We start from the raw sequence: 18,277 nt of genomic DNA, 5'->3' as shown, positions 1-18,277 counted from the left end.
TCCAAAGGCAATAGAAAGAGTAAGGATGAAAGAGTAGAAAGAGATGAAAGGATAGAAAGAGTAGGGATGAGTAAGGAGTAGGGAGAGGAGGAAATCAATCAATCGACTATTATTTATTGACTGTCCCAAAACGTGATGAAATTGGTAAACGTGAGGAGGGTCAAACTGAGTTATGTCATCTCCACAGGAACACGCCATTCACAGTTCCAGGCACTCAACAGTCCATAAGGGTTTGAAGTGAGGAATAGAAGATTAAAAAAATCTTTATTTTTCGGACTTGAACAAGCCGAAAAAATATAGCTTTCTACTTCCATTACTCATTTTAGTGTTTAATTCTCTTAAAAATAGTTTGACAAATTAATCAAGTCAATAGATGAGTGCTCTATTGAGATTCATATATATATATACACATATGTATATATAAATCTCAATACATATATACACACGTATACATATATACAGGTATATACATACATATAACACACACATATATACGTGTGTGTGTGTATACACACATATATATTTTGGCTTTGTGCTTTATCTACTCTCTACATGAAACTGTTAGCCTTGGGTAATTTGTTATATAGCATTTATAAAGTCTGAGCATACAAGTTTATGTTCTTTCTGATCATAAAAAAACTTTGATTTAGCTGCAAATCCAAAAAGCTTTTTTAAAATAATACTTGATAATCTCAGGGTTTAGCTCCAGATGGATGGTTGGATGGATGGATGGATAGATACCTGTCTATAGATAAAGTTGGACATTATCATTATGTTGTAGAGTGACCCAATCTATTTAGGAGTTGGGGAAGATCTTGTGGAGGAAATGACATCTAATTTGTGATCTAAGAAACGTTAAATTTGACCAAGCATGTGTCTGTAGCATGGTAGGAAGAGTGTGGCAGTGTATGGTGAGGGGGTGTTCCAGATAAAGGAAATAATAAGTATAAAGGCAAAAGAAATTAGAGGGTTTTCAGCTTTGCTTGGCCATAGAGTTCAAGGTGAAGAATTCCAAGAAAAGAAGCTGGAGGGCCAAGCAGAGTCAAGTTGCTTGTGGGCTTTTTTGGCTACCTGAGTGAAAACGTGGTTCAGTGTATGTGCATGTCTGTTGAAGGGTAAAGGAGAATGAGGAAATGATGGCAAATGCACATGGTTAAAAAGAGAAGACTTAAGCAAAGAGAAATATGTCAATTTCCCATGGCTACCTCTTGGACTAGATCTGAGCCTTTATGGAATGAGTATCTAAATTTACTGAAGATTTTTAAGGAGACTGTTTGTTACTAGGGACTCAAGAATAGCTAGTGATACAGCTGAGGACAAAATAAGGCACAAAGTTCAGAAGAGGGTAGAACTCCTCCCTAGGGCTGTGTGGAAGAAAGCAGAGCACTGACATGGTAAGGAGGATGGAAGGGCATAATTGCAATGGTTTGAAACATTATAAGCTGTAGCTTCTGGAGCATCAAGAGATAGCAGCCCCAGAAAAGATATCAGCATTTCCACAGGAGCTTCAACTGTGGGTTCAACAACTGCAGATATCAGTGAAGAGTCCTGAAAAACAAACAAACAAAAACAAGAAAGATTATCCATGAGCATCTATGAGGCTCCTGGCTAACCCTAGAAATATCTGCAAAAGGCTTCTTAGAGGCAAGGAGCTACAGGTGCTCTCCAAGCAGGTTGGGCCAAGAAACAGTGAAATTTGTATTATTACTATACCATCACATGTGTCCTGAAGCCTGTAGTGACAGCAGACTCTCCCAGGACAATTTCTTGACAGTTTTAATAATTAAAGATAGATGATTCACATTCTAAGTAATGTGATGATATCTGGTACTTCTATGGTAATATTAGGCTAGAAAATGAGCCAAGGTGCAAAGCAGGAGTCTCTTTCTCTTAGTCTTTATGCAGGAACTAGATGGAAACAAAGCCCTGGAATTCCGAGGAAGAATGCAAAGGTAGAAACAAGGATGTGTGTCAAAATGGGCATCCAAATCAACAGTAAGGGATTTAGATGAAAACAGAAGCCATGGTACAAATCCTTCTGAGGATTTTGAGAGGAGCAAGCCTGAGGAAGGAGGGCATGGGGCAGATCAGGAAGTTTGGAAGTGGCTGGGTGACTTCCAGAAGGAAGTATGTAGGTGCCACTTTTGCGAGTTTTACATGTGTTGGGCAGATATTTGCATAGTGGGGCCAAGCCCATTGCTGTCCAAATGAGGCAAGGCAGAACTGAATTGAATGACACACTTTTCAACCCCTTATGTGGATACTCAAGTTGCATAAGAGCCTTTAGTGCTCTAGGAGTTTCACATTTTTAATGCAAAGATACTTACATAAAGATATTCAGCAGTTATAAATAAACTCAACCACCTGGACATATAGATAAGTAAACCACACTTAAGAAAATAGTTATTGAAATTATTTAGGTCTATATGATGGCAGAAGTTTTGCTTTGTAATAAGGATACCTCATAAAATTTGATATAATCAGCTTAAGAAGGAAAATTGTATATACATATCCCTATCCCTAAGCTGTATGATTTTCCACCAGTAGCATGCAATTCTGTGAAACCACAAAATATTAGGAATGATCTGTTTCTGCTCAATTATTACTAAGGTGTCAGACATTCAACCACCTCTCTGTAGTCTCTGAATGCATTTGCACAATATGTATGCTCAGAGAAAGGCTCAGCTTCTATTAATCTAGAGGTTGCTGTATTAATAGGTTGCACACTTCATTGATTTTTAATTAATTTCTAAAGAGACACAGAGGATAACTGCTACAGCCCACAGACATCTCCATTCTCATTGGAAACCACATCTTTATTGATTGGCTGCCTAAGGATTAGAAGTAATGCACTTTAAGTACACCTCCCTGTGAGAGTTTGGACACTACATGATTCGCTTCTCCTATTGTAATCATATTGGCAAGAGATCAGTGGGAGAAAAACTGTAGCATGCTTGATATTCTCTTGATGCAGGCAGATGAGCTTTTTACTCACAATGTAGTGAGAAAGCAGAGGTTTTTCACACATGCTGTTTAATTTACTTTTTTGTTTTTGATTTCATTTATTTATTTTTTGGTTTTCTTAAGAAGGCTTTTAAGCCCCAAGGAGGCTGTTCTTCAAATGGATGTTTTAAAAGCTTGCCATGAGTGGTAAATGAAACTTCTGAAGAAAATGTAAGGAGCAAGAAAAAAAATTCTGTTATCTCTGTCGGCCTCAGGAATCTGTAAATGGTCTTCCCCTTCTCTACCCCTGGGAGACTAATACCAACATCTGGGGCTTAGCCTAAATGTGGCAGGGTTTGCTTTCCCACATTCCATCATAAAGATTGCAGATTTTAAATTGCATTTATTAATTTGTCAGTGACTGTTCTAAATCCTTTGTATATGGAAACTGACAAGAACCCAGTGAAACCTGTATTACTGCTAGTACTCCTATTTTAAGACAAGGAAATTGATGTACAGAGAGGTAAAATAACTTGTCCAAAGGTGATACCTAGTGCACGACAAAACTTATCAGAACTAAGATTTGTCTTGCAGGCAGCTTGATTCCAAAAGCAATGATCTTAACCATTATGCTATATGACCGTATACATAAAAATATACTCAGTAGCTTACAAGCCATATATGAAACTCACAAAACTGAATGTAATCTTGAAAATGGGTGCTCTATGAATCCAGTGAAAACACTTCCTTCCACATAATAAACGTTGAAGGCTTTTAAACAAGCCTCTTTAATTTTGCTGGATTCCCCAAGGGATGGTGCCTTTGGAGGCACTTTAAAAACCAACTATTTGTGAATTTCACTGTGTCTTCAACAACTTGAAATTTGCCTGGCATCAGTAACTGGCACACTATACATGTTTGTGGTTGGAGCAAATGAACCATAACACCAGAATTTTGTAAGTCTGTCCAGGAAGTAGCTATTTTTCTTTGCAGCATAGATAGAGCATTGGAGTGTCAATATCCTACGAGTGAGGAAGCTGAGACGAATCATCAACAGCCAAAACTTCCAGCTGAATGTCCAGGTCCTAAAGAGGTTTCTGGGCAGCCCACCACAGCATCTCCCACATGCAAGTGTGTATGCACACACATGCTTACACACACACACACACACACTCAAATATATTATTAGGACTATCTGTGAGAAATAAATTTCAAATAAACAGCAAACAATAATTTTTATTATATATTATTAAAATGACAGAAATTTGGTTGTCCTTAATATTCCAAAATCTAAGTTCTTAAGCTCTGCAACCTAACCAGGCTTCTTGAAGATCATGGCTGCAGTTGGAAGTGTGAGAATTAACCATGAGTGTTAACTCCCTGCTGGCTCAGGACAGCCGTATGAATCTGCTTTTCTTCCTCTGAATAGAATAATAGTAAGAACATTCAGGAACAAGCAGAATGAGAAGCTATTGCACCTAACAGTGCTGAGTAACCAACAGGTGTTTCAATTGGCTGCCTTTAAAGTGGTCAAATTATATTTTTAATAAGATAAATTTGGGCTTATTTATTTTAAAAATACATGGTATCTTATAATAGTGAATGTTCACGTGTTTTCTAAATTTTAAGCCATTGACTCCTCAAGACAACCCTCAGAGTAGATACTATTATTACCCCCATTTAACAAATAAAGAAAGTGAAACACAAATGTTGTATAAATTGACCAAAATCACATAGCTAGTAAGTAGCCAGTGTTTTTGGATTTTAAAATTAGGATGCACTAAGATGATTTTTACTAAAACATATTCACGACTCTCACTAAATATTTGAAGGGGGACATCTACTCTACCTCTTTACTGTTCTCTGTGTCTATTATTGGCCCACAATTTAATATTTCAGATAGACATATTTTACAGTTTCATCTATCATGGAATAAAAATTTAAAGCTAGCAGTAACCTCAGAGATCATTTCGGCCAATCCATCACTTTTATAGCAGAGGTGAAATGAGTACCTGTGGTCATAAACCTAGTTAACAATATGTCCAAAACTTCTGTTTCACAACACTCAGCTCTGTGTTCTTTCTATTCTGCCATGAACCAGCTTCTGCTGGTTAAAAAGGTCACTCAGTTGATTCCATTACTGAGCCTCCTTATATTCCCTTTATGCACTATTTGGATAAAATCGGTTACTTCATCCAAAAAGATCCCTTTCTTTCCTTAAACATGCTTATATCTCTAGCCCTAACCATAGTAAGCATTATAGTTGGATTCTTTTTCCCCCAGGGATAGAATTGCTTTTAGAAGGAAAGGTAGAAAAAAAGGAGATATTTTCATTTGAAATTAGGTTTCCTGAAGCTTCCTGTTATTACGAAAGCTTCAGGTTATTAGAATGAAAACAGAAAAAAAAATGCTCTCTTGCTAACTCTAGAGATTAATGCTGGAGATTAATGCCTGTGAGAGCTGACTGCAGCTTGAAATTTTTAGCTCCACACATGTATTTGATGAAATTGTCGCATGGCCAATATGTGAGAAGCAAATATTTATTGTCAGAAATAGTCCAGTCTCTCTTGACTTCCTTTAGCTTCCGGCAGCTGGGCAAAATACATTTTCACATTGAATTAAAACAAAAATAATGCTTTTTGCCAGATTGTTGTGACTCACATATCATAAGATTGAAAAGAAGGTCATGGCTAGGTTTTTGTCAATACCATTATTTGAAAATTAAGTCATTCTCTGTTCTTTTCCATAAGCAGTTTATATGAGTTGATTCTAACCAGAGATTAAAATGTTAAATTCAATTCTAATACAATTTTCCTTGGATTTTATATCAAAGTTCATTTCTGAAAATCAAGCATACAATTTGACTTTCTCTGGTTAGCTTGTATTTACTATGATTACACATTTTAAGAGCTATGAGCAAAACATGAACTAAGTATGCATTCTTTGAAAACTTACTAGGGCTTACAGAGAAGGTATAAAAAATAGTCAGATTATGAATAGTTCAGGTAATGGTAAATTCTGAATAGTTTCGGTAAAATCAGACTTGTGGCATTTGGATCATGAAGTAGACAAAATAACCCTAAAATACTTCTTTCAAAAACTCCCCTCCATGGTGTGTAATAAGTGGCAGTTATCTTGGTATAGAAAATCTATTTTATTAACCCATAGAAAGCATTATTAACCCACAGAAAGCATTCTACAGCACTGAACCTTTTAGATCTGTTTTATTCGTGACCTTTATCTTCACTAAATTCTTGAGTCAGTGATGTATTTATAGAGGGCACCAAATCTTTTAATATGTCTCCTAATTTTTCTTTCTTCTTATATGACAGCATCTTCGGGTGAATTATTGTTAAAATAATACTTTGAATAGTAATAATTCTGAAATTGTATTCACACATTAATCATGATGGGTAAGTTATAAGTATATGTATCATCATTTGCAAACACTTACTAAACACCCATTGTGATATATTAGCTGAGGTTCACAGATTTTCTGAAATAGGCAATTAAAGTTAAGGAGGGTAAGTAATTCTTGTGCATTCTAGGATTGTTGATAGCTATCCATGGAGCAGTAATAAAGGTTTCCATGTTCTACACTTACTATATGCCAATTGCTATTTAAGTGCTTTGCATATGCTAATTTACCTCACAACAACCTGCAGGATAGGTGCTGTTATGCCCATTTAGAGACGAGGAGAGGAAGGTGATGACAGAGAGAGTAAATAAGTTTCTCAGAGTGACAGGGCTAGAACATGGCAGGGCTGGGGTTTGAAACAGGCAATTGACCACAGAATCTACACTCCTACCCACTCTACCATCTTGCATTCTCTGTGACCAAAATAAGAACAGTCTGTAGTTTGCACAATTCAAATTCCTGTGAACTTACAAAAAGATGCTATAATTTAACTGAGTTTAAAATATAAATTAAAAAATGTCAATCACTTGCATTATGTCCTGAAATTCACAGAAACACCAGATAATAGTTTTTTTCTGCCAAAGTACTAGTGCCTTTTAAAGCTATATGACTTCAAGTGGCTGGATGCAGTGGCTCATGCCTGTAATCCCAACACTTTGGAAGTCTGAGGCAGGAGGATTGCTTGAGGCCAGGAGGTTGAGGCTGCAGTGGGCCCTGATCATGCCACTGCACTCCAGCCTGGATGACAGAGCTAGACCTTGTCTCAAAAAAAAACAAAGAAAACAAAACTGTATGACCACTATGTTCATTAATTTCTCCATGTCCACCTAACCCTGTGACCCATTAAGAGAGAAGATAGGCTTAAAAATGTAGACTTTAGAATTGCCACAGCAAGGGATTCAATCCAACTTCTACCATGCATTAGTTAGATCAGCAGTCCCCAACCTTTTTGGCACCAGGGACTGTTTTTGTGGGGGCCCGGCAGGGGAGATAGTTTTGGGATGAAACTGTTCTACCTCAAACCATCAGGCATTAGTTAGATTCTCATAAGGAGTGCACAATCTAGATCGCTCGCATGCACAGTTCACAACTGGGTTCAGCCTCCTACGAGAATCTAATGCTGCCACCGCTAATCTGACAGGAGGCAGAGCTCTGGCAGTTATGCTGGCTCGCCTGCCACTCACCTCCTGCTGTGCAGCCCAGTTCCTAACAAACAGGCCACAGACCAGTGCTGCTCCATGGCCCAGGGGTTGGGGATCCCTGATTAGATAACTTGGAGCAAGTAACTTGACCTCGCTTAGCCTTTGTTTTCTCATATTTAAAATACGTCAACAGTGTTCATCTCATAGGATTAAGTTAACCAACCAATGTGGCAACATTTACTTTAATGACCGCTGTGTTCTAAGTACTGGGTCAATGTCAACTGTGGTTGCTGTCAGTATTATTCTTCTCCTAATTTACTCAAGCTGGCCTGACGTGGATATGGGAACTGCTAGAGCACAGAGTATGAGGTTTCTTTACCCATGAAACACAGCATCATAATGAATGACCTTTATTTGTTCATCTTGAAACTTCCACGGACTTCATCCAGTTTGTTTTTGTCACTGTTATTTCTAATAATTGTCTGCCACCTTAGTTGCATGACACTCTAATTTGAAGTTATTTCATTTTGAAGGAATCTAGCACAGAGTGTGACTCAAATGAGAGCTTCCAGTAAGAAAATCCTATTTAATGACTGATGTAGAGAAAACTGTTTTGAGCAATCCATAGATGATTCAACACTCTCAGTGTGAAAGTAGGACTAAGGTGGCTTTAGTAAGTAATGATTTGAAAGCGTGCATCTGTATAATGATGTTTCATAGTTACAAAGCAACCATAAACATGTATTTTGATGGTTTGGTAATGATATAGATACTTATGTTCTTATTGCTTTTAGTGATGGTCAGGTGGGTGAGGGAAACTGTCTAGAGACTGTCACCTAGTTTTTTAAAATTGATTTCTCATTATTTTGAAGAAAGTACCTTTTCTGGAAAAATAGTATTTAGCTTCAGGATAGTCTATCACTTGCTGAGGCTTTGTGTATAGAATTTCAAAGAACTTTCAGAGTTTTTGAAATTTTTCTTGTATTGTAGAGTGTGTCATTAGAGTGTCGGTCTGTGCAGACTGCTATAACAAAATACCATAAACAGAAATTTATTTCTCATAGTTTTGGAGACTGGGAAGTCCCAGATAATGGTGCAAGAAAATTTAGTGTCTAGCTGAGGACCTGATTCCTAGTTGTTCATAGCTCCTATAACCTCACATGCCTGAGGAAGCAACAGATCTCTCGAAGGTCTCTTTTATAAGTTTGCTAATATCATTCATGAGGTTGTATTCTCATGACCTAATCACTTTTCAAAGACCCCACCTCCTAACACCATCACTTTGGGGGCTAGAATTTCAACACATGAACTTGAGGAAGGACATAAAACCATTCAGATCATAGCAGAGTTTTAAATTTTTTGGTGAATGTGCCTTAGTTCCCTATTGGCAAAGTACATATCACTCTTCCTGCATAAGTTTAAGAAATATAAAAATGATATTTTTATTAGAATGATAGTTGGTTCAAGGGATCATTATCCACCTAAATTACAAAAGTCTAAAAACAAAATTGTTCTCAGTGTATTCCCTTTCTTCATTGTTCAAACAAATACTAAGGATGATTATTTTATAAATATTCCTTGATATTATCCTCTTCATAGTATTCCTTCTGGCCTAGTTTAGTTGAAGGTTCAGATACTCTTACACGTAGGAGCAGACGAGTGTTGTAAGTGATGGAAGCAGAACTCCTGGGAAGAAATAGTGAGCGGAGGGATCTTGGAAAATGGGGTCGGATTGCCCTCATTGGGGTACAGTTGGTCTCAGCTACAGAGAATAACTGACCCCCGCCCAGTGTGGGGACTAAAGAAAAAAAAATCTGAAAAATGGATGTAGTCCATGGACTGCCAAATTGCAACCTTTATTTTACACTCCCATCACCTTGCTTCTGTATTGTGGCACTGGCTCCTGCCTTCAGCTACATTGATGTCCAATCCATTCTCTGTACTGACACCAGAGTGGTGTGTTCAAGAATCCAACAATAATCTCTCACTCCCTTTTTTTTTTGAGAGTCTCACTCTGTTGTCCAGGCTGGAGTGCAGTGGCGCCATCTTAGCTCACTGCAAGCTCAGCCTCCCAGGTTCACGCCATCCTCCTGCCTCAGCCTCCCGAGTGGCTGGGACTACAGGTGCCCACCACCACACCTGGCTAATTTTTTGTATTTTTAGTAGAGACGGGGTTTCGCCATGTTAGCCAGGATGGTCTCGATCTCCTGACCTCGTGATCCACCCACCTCGGCCTCCCAAAGTGCCAGTATTACAGGCGTGAGCCACCGCGCCCGGCCTCACTCCCCTTTTTAAAACAACTTCCACATCACCTAATTGTATACTGCATGAAATACAAAAGTCTAAGTTCTTTACCATGACATATAAGGGACCCTTCTTGGACCCTGCCTCTTCTTTTGTTTTCAGTTTCACTGCTCACCACTGTCCCTCCCTCATACATTATGCTTTAAAAATACAGAATTGCATATCTTGGTGCAAGTACGCCATGGTACTGCTACCCCTGTGCTTGTTCTGTTTGCCTGCAGTTTTACCCTCACTCTGTCCAATTGGGAGACATCATTCAACCCTTACTTAGGCCTTGGTACTGCTTTGAAGTCTCTCCTCTCACTTGCTAGGCTATACTACCTAAGGGCCTCAGAATAGAGTTCTCTTTAAATGCCTTGCATGTATCACATCAGTCCATTCAAGTTTTTATTCCCTATCTGCCCACTTTATTAATTAGCTTCTGTTCTCCTTTAATATACAGACCTTATCTGAATCTTTTTTGTCTTCTCAGTATCTGGCAAATAGTCCAGCATATAGTACGTGTTAACCTGTTGCCAACATATATTCCATGTTCTGCTATGAAGGTGATAAGAAAGAGAATAATGAATGTTTCATGAACATTTCTTAAAGAGATAGAATTACTTGGGAAGATATGAAAATATTCTATCTCCAAGGCAATGCATTTATTTGGGTTTTTTTTTTGATCCTTTAAGTCATATAAGAGCTATATGTTCTCAGATGTACTTTATTATAGGAATTTCTAATTTAATGTACTCAAACACAAAGCACTGTTTAGGAGAGAGGGCAAAAGTCCCATAAATCTCGGTTGTAAGTTGATTTCAGAAAACACTAATACACACAGTGTCACCCCACTGTTGAGTGATTAGACCATATCAGGCAGTATCCCCACTGGTTGTGTTTAATGTGCATTTATATGGGGTTTGGCTCATGATGCTGTTTGAAGTAATCTTCTCTTTACACTACACCAGGTATACGGTTCATAATTTTTTGACCTGTGTGATTTATGTGTCTGTTTTCCACAGCTTTTGTTTTGATATTAGAAACCATTAATCCTTCAAAGTCCTGCAGTTGTAATGTTAACTGCCCACAGCATTGATTTGCAATTGGCATGATAGTATGCTTCAACATTTTATAATAATTCTAATCTATTTTTAAATGGTGATCATTTTACCACAAAAATCATCAAATATAGAATTTCCCCTAACACTTCAACAAAAATATATTCACTCTAATCTCGGCCTCAGGTTTATTTCCTTAGTTTTACATAAGTTCTTGTGTTAAACATAATGTTTAGCAACCCTTAGTTTACCTAGTACTGAAGTACAATTAATAAAGTAATTATTACTCCTCTGGATTATTTTTTCTGAATTTGTATAGATATTAATACATAACATGTGTTATATATTGTTACATATGGATGTATTGTGAGGAGAGCCAGCTATGTCTCTTGCTGCTAAACACCAACAAATTTTATTTTTAATTTCCCTCTATGTTTTATAAAGGTAAAATATTAAAGGCTAATTTCAGTGTCGTTACAAACTATGTAATTTCACTATGGATTCTCATAATGACTACTGATACCATAGAAGTCTTCTTAAAAATTACAGGTTTGTAAGACTCCTAGGGTATATACTTCATTCTGTGCATAATTAATAAGAATAGTATAATATAATAGTATAATAAGAATAGTATAATTCTTCAGCCTCTATAGAATCTATAGTGGTGATTTTGGCACCATTAAACTTCAAATGAAATATTTCTAAAAATTATGGATAAAGGTATTTGTTTGGATGTGTAGGGGGAAGATGACGTGAAGCAGAAGTTATTGAGAAGGAATGATTACAAATATGTGGGTCAATCCAAGCATATGTTAGCTTATTTACTACAACACCTGCACACCTCACTAAAGAAAGAGTTTGCAAAAGGATATCAAGTCACTTGGAAAAATAATGATCTAACATTTAGCTCATGTGAAAGTAATTCTTTTGTCTCATAGGACTTTAGGGAGAAAACACCAAAAGCTGTTTGTGGTTTGCTGTCCCCCAAATCAGGTTTTCTCTAATTTTGAAAATATTGTAGGATTCTGGCTTCACTTAAAAAATTAGGCACTTCCAACTGAAGGCTAAGAAACTTCTTTTTAGAAAAATGGAAAAACCTGGGCATTAACTGAATATCATTAAGGAACTTGATATTTTTCAGGGAATGATGTACCTGGAAGAAAGACGACTCGTTCATCGGGATTTGGCAGCCCGTAATGTCTTAGTGAAATCTCCAAACCATGTGAAAATCACAGATTTTGGGCTAGCCAGACTCTTGGAAGGAGATGAAAAAGAGTACAATGCTGATGGAGGAAAGGTGGGTATCTTTTTGAGAGCAATCTTGCTTGAAAATATAGTATAATATCCTTTTATCTCCTTATATTTTATACAAGAAACCAATAAGCCTGAAGCTTAGGAGATTATTAAGCCTTGGTTCTACCATTTGCCTCTTCTCCTGCCCCGGGTATATATATATGTGTGTGTATATGATATATATATACACACACATATATATACCATATATTACCAGCTTCCGTTTCTCAAAAGTAGCTAAAATAAGACGATGCATGTCTGTACCCAGGTGACCTTCATGTTAGGTCCAGTGATGGGAAGTGGGTGGATCCTTAGGGCTTCTAGAAATTAAACTTAAACACATGGCTGTAGAAATTGTCCCACTGATCTAAAGACCATAGCACTAACTATTATAGAGAACATAGATTCTCTCTCATAGATTAGAGAAAAGTTTAGGTACTACAAAGAACCCTGAACAGAGCCACTGCCTCGTCTACCTTTTCTGACCCTCTAGTCTCAGCCTCTGCCTGACAACGGAGTTCCTGACTTTTTCACCCACTATATGGTTTCAATCCGTGCCTTAGTCCCATGTCTTGTATTTCCTCATTAACCCTCTCTTTAGCTTGACTTTCTTGGCCAAACTATTAGGACTAGACTTCATATGGAGGTCCCTCTAGCTTCACCTAGTGAAACCTAAGGTCAGGCAGCCCAAATGAAATAAGCAAATGCAATCTTAGCCTATGGTGACCTATAAGCTTACACTAACAACAACAACAAAAAACCCAGTTATTCTCATGTCATATAAATATATTTATTATATGCCGTATTTATCATATGGGCCATCCAAATATATATTATAAATATTTTGCAATGATAGGTTTCCAAATGCTTAACTTTATCACAAGGCAAAATAACACAAAAAATTTTAAAACTACCCTATTTTGCCTGTTTACTACCAAATTGCAGTAGTCTGAGACCACAGCATTGAAATTCACTCTAAGACTGCACAGAAGTTGAAGTCTATAAATCACATGGCTTCACTTGTCTTGAGAACATAAGATTTGAGACATAAGATTTGTCTAAAGCAAGATTCATTATAGCTTTAAATGCTTGGTAACTAGTAAGTCTTTATCAAGCTACCTGTGATTTAAACTTACTTCTTTAACACAATGTCCGTAGTCCATAAAGTCTGCTAACTCCTTGCCCATAGGGAAATTACTTTCAATGTGTCTTCTCTTCCCTTTCACTGAATACCATGATTCTGTCATAGAGTTACCTTGGTGTCACCTTGGTGAGCAGCCAACCTCATGATTTCAAAGGCCTATTTAGTTTTAAGCTTTCAACTGCAAAGTAGAAGTGTTTATCTTTATTCCATAGAATCTAATTATATTCCCAGCTATATAATGCTGCCCTTCATAGTTGAAACTCATTCTGCTGACCCATCATCAGCAGGATATGTGGGTTGAGTTGTTTTTCTTGTAGTGATGATAGATTTGTGCTGATCCTTTCACATTCTTTTATATAGTTCCTATTTTGAAAATGGTACATATTTTCAATACTGGCTAACCAAGATGAGAGGGGTCATTTGAAGCTGGAAAACAAAGCAAGGCTAACTTTGGAATTCATGATTTTAGGCGTTTTAGTGGCCAAATTATATGAGAGGAGAAGGGAGGGGGCAAGTATAGAAAGAGTCCATTGTACTGGTGGCCCAAAATGTGTCTGAGGGTGAAAAGGGATAACTGAAAGTATAACAAATCTCATTTTTTGAGAAAAAACTATAAACACATTTTTAGAAGCATGTGTATTAGATGTTTAGATTTAATATTATAAATCATAATATTTACTAGCAACTTAATTACTGAATGTTAATTAAGAACTATAGAAAGTTATCCCCACTTAATTATTTTTACCTTTAATTGTTTATAAAGCTTTTTAAAAAAAAAAAATAAGTATGACCGAGCAGGGTGGCTCACGTATGTAATCCCAGCATTTTGGGAGGTCAAAGCAGGCAGATCACTTGAGCTCAGGAGTTCTAGGCTAGCCTGGGCAACATGATGATCATCTCTAAAAAAATGCAAAAATTAGCCAGGCATGGTGGCGCACCCCTATGGTCCCAGCTACTCAGAGGCTAAGGTAGGAGGATCACTTGAGCCTGGTAGGCAGAGATTGCAGTGAGCTGAGATTGTGGCATTGCACTTTAGCCTGGGTGACAGAGTGAGACCCTGTCTCAAAAAATAAATAAAATAAAAAATGAATAAGTATAGTACATCTTTAGATTAATTCACTTTATGTATTTTATAAATTAACATATATTTATAGTTATAGTTATATCTATACATACATAATAAAAAAATATGATTAAGGCCAGCTCAGAGACTCACATTTAGGAAATACATATAGAAATGAATTTTTAATGTAATTTTAAAACTTTTACTTCTTACTTCTCTATAGATGCCAATTAAATGGATGGCTCTGGAGTGTATACATTACAGGAAATTCACCCATCAGAGTGACGTTTGGAGCTATGGTAAATAAATCTTTGTGAATTAAAGCTTGTAAAGCAAAAATACATATGTTAAGTTCATGTGAAATATCTTAAGCTAAATTATTTTGTTGTGTTATAAATACCTATTTATAAGCCTAATTTCCTAAAGGAGTTAACTCTTTGCTTTCTCAATGAAAAAAAAAACCAAAATATTCTATTTTATTTTATTTTAAGTTCTGGGATACACATGCAGAATCTGCAGGTTTGTTGCATAGGTATACATGTGGCATGGTGGTTTGCTGTACCTATCAACCCGTCATCTAGGTTTTAAGCCCCGCATGCATTAGGTATTTGTCCTAATGCTCTCCTCCCTCCCCTTGCCCTCCATCCACCGACAGGCCCGGACGTGTGATGTTCTCCTCCCTGTGTCCATGTGTTCCCATTGAAGAACAACAAAATATTCTAACTAGCATTGCTATCTGCCTTTTTCTGTTTTTTTTTTTTTTCCTGGTTTATTACAATGTAATATACTAATATTTCTGCTAAGATGTTTTCCATAAGCTGTGATTTTGTAGGAACTTGCCTGATCATTTTGACAGAAAAAAAAAAAAATCAGCCAATTTTAGTTTAGGGACAATTTCATAGAATTTCATGGTGTTAATTTTAAGTAACTTTCAAAAACATAACTCTGAATACAGTAAATATTCAAACAAAAACAAAACCAACTTTTTTGTGGGTTTCTTGCATGTGAGAATTTACGTTCTATAGTAGAAAACAGATTATTGTCATAACAAAGAAAAATTACTGACAGCAGTAAGTTAGAGCAATGAACATGGTAAAAGAGAAGATTGCTAATTACAACATTAATTTTAATTTACAAACTACTTGTGGAGTTACAGAAATGTTACAGAGTGAATAATATGAACTGGAAAAGAGTAATATTTATAATTAGAACATTTATTTTATTGTGTTTAACTTAATTGTTAAGATGAGCTATTTAGCATCTGTCTGGCTACTTAAAATTTAAGTAAGTCCGGTATTACCAAGAAGGAGTCAACACGTTTCTAAGTTTAAATATATCATATAAAATTAGCATTTCTTACAAATAAAAAGCATAATGCCCACTTAAATAAAAGGGTGGTGGTGAGATTTAAATGTATGGTACAATTTATTTTACTCAAACTTAAGCTTAAAAAAAAGTTTTACCTTTTTTGCATTGTTGTTGGAAAAAAAAAGATATAAACCATTCAATCACTGAAGAACTTAGAATTCTTATCTAGGAAAAAATTAACTATCTTTAAAAAAGTATTTAAGACATTTCAATCAAGTGGGTTATTCCTTCCACATATGTATGCCATAGGAGGTGGTAAAATTTTCATGAAGGTTTCATGTGTTTATTTTACTCAGCTTAGAAATAGAAAATGTCGTGTGTCTGAGGTATAGACAAATGTAGTGGAAATGCTTGACAAAACTTACTTGCTAAACTATTGTAAGAAGTGTATAGAAAAACATCTATTGCATGTATTCTATGATAACTTTATATATTATATGATACAGATTAGCATGTAGATTAGCATTTATACATTACATGATATAGATAGGTTTATAGAATATATGTCAGATTTATATATTATATCATATAGTATATTTTATATACGTATATACTTTTTTCTTTTTCTTTCTACTTATAATTCCCTAAATCAAATATGGCAGTCTCCTGAAGGCAAATTTAAATTAGCTCAAGATATATATAAACTTGGCAGAACAGTCATATTTTTAATAGTAAAATTTGTCTTTTGGGGAAAAACTTGTTACTCAGGCTGTAACATTTTTCTTCATGTTGAGTTGCAAAATCCCAGGAACTGTTCAGCAAAAATAAATAAATAGATAGGTAGTACTCTGTTTTGAAACACAGCCCAGGTCATCAACCCATATTCATAAGGCATTTAAAAAATGTTGTGATATATCATAGTTGATTGCAAAAGGCAGAGAAAGTTGCATAACCTTGTTTACAGTGCACCTTTATGGAAAATTCTCACTAGGTGCATTTTTATTTTTACAAAATAAGCACTGGCTGTGATATACATCTTAAGATAAAGGAATTGCAAGTAAAATTTGAGGATGTTTTGTTTTGGCTTTCCTGATACTGTTCTTTTGCATGAAACCATCCTTTTCTAACCCTATCTTGTCATCACCTTTACAAAGATATAATTGGATTATTATCAGAAGAAGTAGAGTTTTTTATATTTTGGCTTTTGTTTTTGTATTTATATGTTGCTGTTTCTTATATTTTCTATTATTTTGATTTACAGTTGCTTTGTATCTTGCTTATGTTGGGAGTTCTGCTAGAAATGTGAGAGTATCTACTCTATCTTTTATAACTACCTACCTAAGTTAATAAAGTGTTCTCCTTAAATATATATTCTAGGCCCCGCACGGTGTCTCCTGCTTGTAATCCTAGCATCTAGGGAGGCCGATGTGGGCAGATGGCTCAAACCCAGGAGTTTGAGACCAGCCTGGGCAACATGCTGAAACCCTTTATCTGCTAAAAAATACAAAAATCAGCCAGGCATGGTGGCTCATGCCTGTAGTCCCAGCTACTCAGGAAGCTGAGGTGAAAAGATCATGTGAGCCTGGGGAAGTTGAGGGTGCAGTGAGCTGTGATCATGCCTCTTCATTCCATTCTGAGTGACAGATTGAGACCCTGTCTAAAATATAAAATAGATAATTCTAAAATATAAAATATTGTAAATATAAAATATTCTAAAATATAAAATATATATATATATTCTGTAAGTATGACTATCTAGAGATGAACAGTCATCCACTTAACTTGTTGCAGCCTGCCTCATAGAAAATTTTTATGATAGATTTTAGGAGCTACTCCTTAATATACAAAATTAAAGATGTAATAACAATCAGTCAATTAAATTGTCACTAGGTACATGTTAACAATATACCTAAAATCCTAAGATGTAAATATTAACCAAAAAAATCAGGTAATAGTTAATATCCTATTATAAAGAATAATTTTAAATTCCACATAGTTTTATATTTTAAGCTTTGTATTTTTGTTATCAGTCAATGATAACTGTTCTAAACTAAAAAATACTTCAGCCTGAGTAAATAATTCATTACAGATGGCAATAGGAAAGAAAACATAGCTCTAATTAATGGATTTTATACTGAAAGATGACTGTATATACACATGAATCAAAATTCACTTTGTAATATTATTGTGCCCAGCTAGCCATTTCTGAGCTTAAAAATCTTTATCCCTAAGAAAATATTATCTTAAATTATATGATCATTACATTACAAAAAAGATATTTAGTGTATATATCATTGCTGAAATCAGAACCATCATTATCACCAAAACTGGCTGTTTGCATGCTACCATTTAGGGTATTTGCTTTTGCAGAGAAAATCAATGTCCCAGTGATTCAAGAAAGCCATTTTATTACCTAAAGAATAAACTACTTTCTATCCCCTTCACAATTTTGTTGGTGACTACTTCACATGTACTATATATTACGTATGGAACATTCCTCTCTCAGGCTCTCATATGTGCTAAAGAAGTCTATGTTTTATTCAACTGTTTTCTTTGTGTAAGTTAGAGAGAGTCACAATTCTTTATTGTAACATAAGGTAATTATTCTGGAAGCCTTTTATA

General features: G+C 35.8%; 1 protein-coding gene across 5 annotated transcripts in view; it reads left to right on the top strand.

Annotated features, from left to right (window-relative positions):
* The window catches only part of ERBB4 (erb-b2 receptor tyrosine kinase 4), a 1,174,422-nt gene that overhangs the window by 1,107,452 nt on the left and 48,693 nt on the right, over positions 1–18,277 (top strand). For all 5 annotated transcript variants that reach the window (XM_003812504.7, XM_003812503.7, XM_003812506.7 and 2 more), the window contains exons 21-22: positions 11,989–12,144; positions 14,571–14,646. In XM_003812504.7, the coding sequence (XP_003812552.2) occupies positions 11,989–12,144; positions 14,571–14,646 (232 nt within the window). The remainder of the gene's footprint in view (positions 1–11,988; positions 12,145–14,570; positions 14,647–18,277) is intronic.

Source organism: Pan paniscus, chromosome 13, assembly GCF_029289425.2.
Source record: "Pan paniscus chromosome 13, NHGRI_mPanPan1-v2.0_pri, whole genome shotgun sequence".
Taxonomy (NCBI): Eukaryota; Metazoa; Chordata; class Mammalia; order Primates; family Hominidae; genus Pan; species Pan paniscus.
This window is presented reverse-complemented; position numbering and strand designations above follow the sequence as displayed.